Source organism: Stomoxys calcitrans, unplaced genomic scaffold, assembly GCF_963082655.1.
Source record: "Stomoxys calcitrans unplaced genomic scaffold, idStoCalc2.1 SCAFFOLD_105, whole genome shotgun sequence".
Lineage (NCBI taxonomy): Eukaryota > Metazoa > Arthropoda > Insecta > Diptera > Muscidae > Stomoxys > Stomoxys calcitrans.
The window spans coordinates 3,829-12,149 of record NW_026739218.1 but is presented as its reverse complement, the minus strand read 5'-3'; the positions used below and the strand labels follow the sequence as shown (position 1 = coordinate 12,149).

General features: G+C 37.5%; 1 protein-coding gene across 1 annotated transcript; it reads left to right on the top strand.

Annotated features, from left to right (window-relative positions):
* Positions 1–5,070: 5,070 nt before the first annotated feature.
* On the top strand, positions 5,071–6,677 carry LOC131998404 (uncharacterized). Its single transcript, XM_059370694.1, has 2 exons — positions 5,071–6,304; positions 6,385–6,677. The coding sequence occupies exons 1-2, from the start codon at positions 5,243–5,245 to the stop codon at positions 6,391–6,393; spliced, it is 1,071 nt and encodes a 356-aa protein (XP_059226677.1). The 5' UTR covers positions 5,071–5,242; the 3' UTR covers positions 6,394–6,677.
* Positions 6,678–8,321: the final 1,644 nt, after the last annotated feature.

Here is an 8,321-nt window from a genome sequence, read left to right as displayed (position 1 = left end):
GACCCCTTATCGGCAGATTGGTCTATATAGCAGCTATATCTAAATATAGTCCGACCAGAACCATATTAAGGTAGGATATTGGGAGGTCTTAACCTACCCACTGTTTAAAATTTTAGCGAAATCGGGTAATAAATAAACCTTTTATTGGCTTCAGACCCCTTATCGGCAGATTGGTCCATATGGCAGCTATATTTAAATATAGTCCGATTATATACATATTTGGGTCAGATGTCGGAAGGCTTAAATAACCGATTGTTTTAAATTTCAGCGAAATCGGGCAATAAATAAAGCTTTTATGGGATTCAGGCCCTTTATCGGGAGATCGCTCTATATGACATCTATATCTAAATATAGTCCGATCTAAACCATATTTACGTCAGATGTCGGGAAGCCTTATACTACCCACTGTCTTAAATTTCAGCAAAATCGGATGAAAAATAAAGTTTTTATGGACATTAGATCCTTTATCGAAAAATTGGTCTATATAGCAGCTATATCCAAATATGGTCCAATTTGGCCCGTTTAACAACTTAACCAGCGTCAAAAAGACGTATATGTGCCAAAGTTCAGCTCAATATCTCAATTTTTGAAGGCTCTAGAGTGATTACAACAGACGGACGGGCAGACACACGGGCATCGTTAAATCGTCTTAGAATTTTAAGACGAGCCGAAATATATATACTTTGTAAGGTCGGAAATTAATATTTCGTTGTATTGCAAACGGAATGACTAAATGAATATACCCCCTATCCTACGGTGGTGGTTATAAAAAAAAAAGATGAATGAACGGGAAGCACGCCGATAAATGTGTATATTTCGAAATGTCAACCGATCCATACGAAATTTGGCAGACATAGTTCCTATATGCAAACACGTTTCGCCCAATTTTCACTTCTAGAGTCTTTGATAGCGCATTTATCAACCGGTGTACACCGAAAGAAAATCGTATTGATAGTAGAGCAACACCGTGAACTAATACCAAAACAATACCGTACGGTATTTGTAATGCTTTGCATCATCCATACCATACGGTAGTGTTTTGGTATTACATTACTATCAACACCATTGGTATCAAATTTTCGTTCGGTGTATATACAAACATTTGGCTCATCCAACTAAATGCCATTTTTTCTTGTTTTGGTATAACGAACATTTTTCCAAATAATTCAAAAACCAATGAAACAGTTCAGTTCAGACGACATTGAAATTGCCAATAATGGAAAATATTGCCCTCCTCATATAGTCATATTAAATGTTTATGCAGTTAAAATTTTGTTTAATAACTAAAACAAAATAGCGATGTTATTGACGATGAAGATGACAACGATCAAGATGGAGAAATAGCAGCTATTCCAAATTACTCTAACATCAAAGGAGAGGTGACGATCATAATCATCATCATCAACGAAATCGCAATATCGTTCGCACAGAGCAATGGATGTTGGAGGTGGGTTGTATGGTGTCGGACATTTATTTATCAAACTTGTTTAAGTTTATTGGGGCTGATGCTATAAAGTCTTAAGAAAATGTTAGAGACCCCAAAATAAACCAGCAGACAAGGCACCCAGCCAAAGCACTTGAAGCATTCAACACAAACATACATACATCGCGTCATTGAGCTAATAGCCTACCATTGAGGAGGCCAGTCAACCATGCCAGCCATGTAGTCAGCCACCTGCATAGCCTTTGGGAAGCCCATGCCTGCAAGACCAAAACAGTTAAGAGTTTCGTCTGTCTGTAAGTCCATGTATTTGTCTGGTTGGCTCTGTCCATGGCTGGGGTACCAATTTAGTACCTTGCAACTACCGTGCTGGCTGAGGCTGGTGGCTGCCTGGCATTTGTGGCGTGTTGCATGTTATTGACAAACACAAAAGACTTACCCCCGCCCCTTTTGTAAAGTTTCGAAGCGTTCAAATGAATTGGCATCAACAGTACCGTATGTTGCAGGCAACAAACGCGGCTGTTACAAAAATGTTGTTTCTATTCCTTGCTAACTGTTGCTGTGGCGGTAGCAGCTACGTTGGCGCCCCAACCGAGCACTAAGTACGTAGACCTTTTGTGAAAGTGAAATTTTTGGTTAACTGTTTTCGTTTATTATTTCTTAGGTTTTTTCGGATTTAGCGATTTTTCCTGATCGTATGATGATGCTTGTCGCTAATATCATGATCGGGGATGATATTCGCTCCATGATGCTTTTAACCTCAAAATCATTGTAAAGGCTGATATAAGGTTTGTTTTCACAGTTGAAAACACATGTTTTTCGCGATTCCTTTTTTCAAACACTACAGAAATCTCAATGATAACATACTTCATTTATTAAAGTTGTTTCATATGAATTCAAAGTTTCCGTTGAGAATTTTGAAAAGGTCGCACAAAAAGTCGATTGTTCTTAAAAAAGTCGCACAAAAAAGTCATTTTCCCACAATGATAATACTTAACAAAAGAATACCAACAATTAACATCGTGACTTTTAGAAACCCTAACCAAAGTGGAGAAAAGTCCAAATGAGATTAAAAGAAGTCCAGTTTTCGAGAATATTTGTTGATAAATGGGCTTGTTACTGTTCCATAAACGACAAGTAAAATAAAAAGGCGTTAAGTTCGGCCGGGCCGAACTTTGGATACCCACCACCTTGGGTATATATGTAAACCACCTTTCATCAAAGCCATTGAAAATGCACACCTTATGCCCCACTGCAGTTATATCGAAATATGGTCCGATTTGGAGAAAATACCAATAAGTAAAAGTCATTGTTCAATTGTATATTACAATATATTGATCTTTTTAATAGCTATATCTAAAAATAAACCGTTCTAAACCATAAGCTACAGTGTTAAATTTCAAACCTTAAATCGAGAGTTCGATATATATGTCAGCTATATGCAAATCTTGATCGATCTTAGTCGAGGGGCTTAACTTAACTCACTGTCCCAAATTTCTTCGACATCGTACAATAAATGCGCCTTTTATGGGCCCAAAACCTAAAATCGAGAGATCGGTCAATGTGGCAGCTATATTCAAATCTGGACCGATTTGGACCAAGAAGAAGGATGTCGAAGTTTCTAACACAATTTACTGTCCCAAATTTCGACGACATCGGAAAATAAATACGCCTTTTATGGGCCCAAAACCATAAATCGAGAGATCGGTCTATATGGCAGCTATATCCATATAGACCTATCTACATGGGCCTAACACAACTCACTGTTCCAAATTTCCGCAAAATCGGATAATAAATATGGCTTTTATGGGCCTAAGACCCTAAATCGGAGGATCGGTCTATATGGGGGCTATATCCAAATCTGAACCGATCTGGGATGTCGAAGAAGGATGTCGAAAGGCCTTATACAACTCACTGTCCCAAATTTCAACAAAATCGGATGATAAATGTGGCTTTTATGGGCCTAAGACCCTAAATCGGCGGATCGGTCTACACGGCAGCTATATCCAAATCTAAACCGATCTGTTCCAAATTCATGAAGGATGGCGAAGGGCCTAACAAATCTCACTGTCCCAATTATCAGCAAAATCGGATAATAAAGGTGGCTTTTATGGGTCTAAGACTCTAAATCGGCGGATCGGTCTATATGGGGGCTATATCAAGATATAGTCCGATATAGCCCATCTTCGAACTTAGCCTGCTTATGGACAAAAAAAGAATATGTTCAAAGTTTAAGCTCAATATCTCGATTTTTAAAGACTGTAGCTTGATTTCAGCAGACAGAGGGACAGACGGACGGGCATGGCTAGATGGTCTTAGATTTTTACGTTGATCAGTAATATATATACTTCATAGGGTCGGAAATGGATATTGCGATGTGTTGCATTTTATACCCCCATCCTTCGGTGGTGGGTATAAAAATTGGATAATGAATGTACGTGGAGTTATATATTATACAAAAATTAAATTGTTGCGCTTTGTTTGTTAATTTGTTTTTTAGTTTGTTTGTCTATTCCGTATAGACTCAATAACGGCTGAACCGATTTTCGTGAAACCACCCAAAAAAACCCCAACAGGGCGCTTTCACCGCTTTGGGCAACTTAGGTATCAATTGAAAGGTATTTACAAGTAGAGTACAAATCTGACATAAAAATTTATTTCTTGGGGTCTAAGGGGCCTCCCCACCCCCCAAATCGCCTCAACTGGCCATTTTTATCAATTGGTACATTGTGGATATCAAACGAAAAGTATTTAAAGTAGAGTAAGAATTTGATATAAAAATGTATTATACTTTGTATCTAAAGCGCCTCCCCACCTGCCAAAACCCCCCAGGAGGGATTATTTACCAATTGGGACAATATGGATATCAAATGAAAGGTGTTTGGATGTTAAGTACACTTCTGTTATAAGAATTTGTTCCAAGGTCTCTACGAGGCCTCCCCAACACCAAAACATTGTAAACGGGTGTGAATGTCCAACGTGTAATATGATAACTTGTTATACTCGTATTTATAAGAAACTTTTGATGAAACTAAGTAGACTAGCTTGTTCCTTTAATGTTGTTTGTTTGAAAAATATAATAAAAAGAGTCAGTTTGTTGACAGAAGCTTTACAATTCAGGTGTGGGGTTCCCAAAAAAAAAATAAATAAAAAAAGAAGACTCAAAAAAAAAAATTTTTTTTTTTTTTTTTAAATATGGATTCACGCCCTACTCGAGAAAGAATTCTTTCAGCTTTGAAAGATTCAAATGTGGAATTTCCAGAAACAGCGTCAATTGCACAATTGAGAACATTATATGATTCTTTGCAAGTTAACGGTGGTCCATCAAAGCAGACTGAATTGCCTTCTGGAAATGTGGTTTCTTCTGATTCTGCTGGGAATTCATCTGTAACTGTCACTACAATGTCATCCAATATTTTGAATGAAACTCCCGTTATTAATTCCGCAACTGCCGATCCTGAAAATTTGCTTCAGTCATTTCAATGTAATGGTGAGTCCACAAATCAAACTGAATTGGTTCTTGGAACTGCCGCTTGTTTTTCTGCCGCACGGACTTCAACCGATTTAATATCTAGAAATACATTGAGTGTCGCTTTTAATAACAGCGAAATTGGCGTATCCTGAGCAAATCTTCGGCAAACATAGACTTCAGTGCCTCCTTCCGTAATTTCTTCCGTACCTTCCGTCTATAATTCTTCTGCTTCCGTTCCTGTAAATACAGTTCAAAGACAATTTCCTGGTACTTCAGGGACTGCTGCTTCTGTTTCTGCCGCCCGGACTTCATCAGTTATTTCCGATTTAATGAATACAAATACATTGGGTGTCGCTTTTAACAATAGAGCAATTGGCGTGTCCTGTGATGTTCTTCCGCAAACACAAACTTCCGTACCTCCTTCCGTATCTTCTTGTGTTGTTTCTTCCGTACCCTCCGTCAATTATTCCTCAGTTTCCGTTCCTGCAAACTTACTTCGAGGACAATTTTCTAGACCTTCTGTTCCATCACAGGTAACAGACCCTTTCATTCGTTCAAGCGTTTTATCCCGTGAAGCTGATGAACTAGAGAGTGAAATTAGAGTTTTGAGATTGAAGCAAGAAATGTTGGCTCTTCGAAACCAAATTGAATCTTTAGAAAACGGTGGAAAAAAGGTTTCTACAAATATCAATTATGACGAGCTCTCTATGATGGTTCCGAAATTTTCTGTTAATGATGGACGAAATATTGAAAAATGGATAAACTCTTTTGAAAGCTACACTATAAATATGACTGACCAAGAAAAATATATGTGCTTAAGATATTTGCTGGTTGGAACTGCGCGAGAGTTCATGGAAAATTCAAATTATAAAGAATATAAGGAGTTGAAGAGATCGCTCTTAGACATTTTCAAGAGAACGGTAACGCAAGAAGAAGTTTATCAAAAATTGCGTTTGCGCAAGTTGAAGCCAACAGAGCCGTGTATTGCCTATATAGTAGCAATGCAAACTATTGCAGCAGAAGGCGAAATCAACGAGCAAGAACTGGTTGACATTATAATAGACGGAATGGAAGATAAAACCAACAACATATCCATTCTATACGGATCAAACTCATTACAAGAATTGATGCATGGAATAGATAGATACGAGAAACGCAGGTCAAAAACAGTCAGTACTCATAAAGAAGGCCGTGACAATACTAAAGGCATACGATGTTTCAATTGCTCTCAATTTGGACATATGAAGAACACCTGCAATAAGCCTCGACGTCCACCGGGATCTTGTTTCCATTGTTTCCAAATGGGACATTTTTACAAGGATTGTCCTAAAAGGATGAATGTTACTGCTCCCATATTTTGTAGTAATGATATTGTAGACACAACACAAATGGTAAGTGTGGCCTTTAAATATTCTTGTGGATCCAAATATACTAATTCTGCGAATATTTCGTGCTTGATCGATTCCGGTAGCCCAATTAGTTTGGTTAAGATGTCTTTATTACCGACTGGTGTGATACGTTCGAAGAATTTAATACCAACTTCGTATGTTGGAGTTGGCAATTCCCCTTTGAAAATATATGGAAATATTTCTTGTTTAATAAAATTTAAAAAATCGTCTAAACAAATAGAATTACTTGTTGTTCCGAACGAGAGCATTCATGTTCCAATGATTCTTGGACGGAACTTTATGCATGCATTTAATGTAAAATTACTTCAAGTCAAGGAAACTACGAATGATATAGAAGTATTTGAATACACAAGAAAAATAAATGACAATAATAATATAACCTCGGTGTCTACACCATCTACGATAAGCAATTCTTATGATAGTCCTGTGAATTCCCAAGTGATACGTACGGACGATATTGATCTAAATCCTTTGTTAAATTCATTCCAGAAGAAGACTTTAGAAGATCTTATTCATAATCGTTATATAACTCCAAAGGGAATTGATAAAAAGTCATCTGATTATAGGATGCAGATTAAATTATCTGATGATATTCCAATACACTGCTCTCCCCGTAGATTGTCGGTTCGTGATCGTGAGGAAACGGAGAAGATTGTTAGTGATTTGTTAGAAAGGAAAATAATACGTTACAGCAATTCTCCATACACGTCAGCAATTGTGTTGGTAAAGAAAAAGACAGGGGAAACGCGGATGTGTGTCGATTATCGAGCGTTAAACAAAAAGACTATTAGGGATAACTTTCCTTTACCCCTCATCGAGGACTGTATTGAGAGCATATCAGGCAAAAAATGGTTTAGCCTCATGGATTTGAAGGATGGATTTTTCAACATAGAAATGCATAATGATTCAATTCCATACACTTCATTTGTAACCCCATTTGGACAGTACGAGTATTTGAAGATGCCATTTGGTTTAAAGAATGCTCCAGCAAACTTTCAACGCTTTATAAATGGTATATTTCGCGACTTAATAGAGGACCATAGAGTGGTTATATATATGGATGACATATTGATTGCATCCTCTGATTTCGATTCTCATGTTCAGACATTGGCGGTTGTACTTGGACGTGCTTTTGAGTACGGATTACGTATCAAGTTAACTAAATGAGAATTTGGTTATCAGAGTTTAGAGTATTTAGGATACTTAATCAGCCCAAAAGGTATACGGCCGACAGAAAATCACTTGCGATCTGTGAAACAAATACCAATGCCAAGGAATCATAGGGAATTTTGTTCGACTTTATCCTGTAAATTCGACGAGCACTAAGGAGGTTTGTTGTTCTCTCGAAAAGTATTTTAGTTATTACAGTAGACCAAGACGCCTAATCTCGGACAGAGGATCATGTTTTACGTCATTGGAGTTTTCTGAATTCATTTTGATCATGTTAAGGTGGCGGTTGCCTCTCCACAAGCAAATGGGCAGGTTGAGCGTGTAAATCGTATTATTAAGTCCATGTTGAGCAAATTGAGTGACCCAATAGATCATTCCGATTGGTCATTGAAATTGTCCCAGGTGGAATATGCTATCAATAACTGTGTTCACAGTTCTACAAAGGAAACCCCAGCGAAGTTACTCTTTGGAACGAATCAACGAGGGGTGGTGGTAGATAAGCTGTCGGAATATCTAGATGAGAAAATGGGTAATGAGGAGAAACTAAATTTGAGGGATATGAGGGTTAAGGCATTGAATTCTATACAGCGATCTCAGAACTACAACGAATTATACTTTTCCAAACATCATGAACCGGCAAAACGTTACGATGAGGGTGATTATGTTGTTATTATGAATATTGACAATACAGTTGGGAAGAATAAGAAATTTTGTGAAAAATATCGTGGTCCCTACATTATTGAAAAAGTATTAGATAATGATCGCTACGTTGTGAGAGATGTTGACAATTGTCAACTGACACAGATCCCATATAAGGGTATAATTGAAG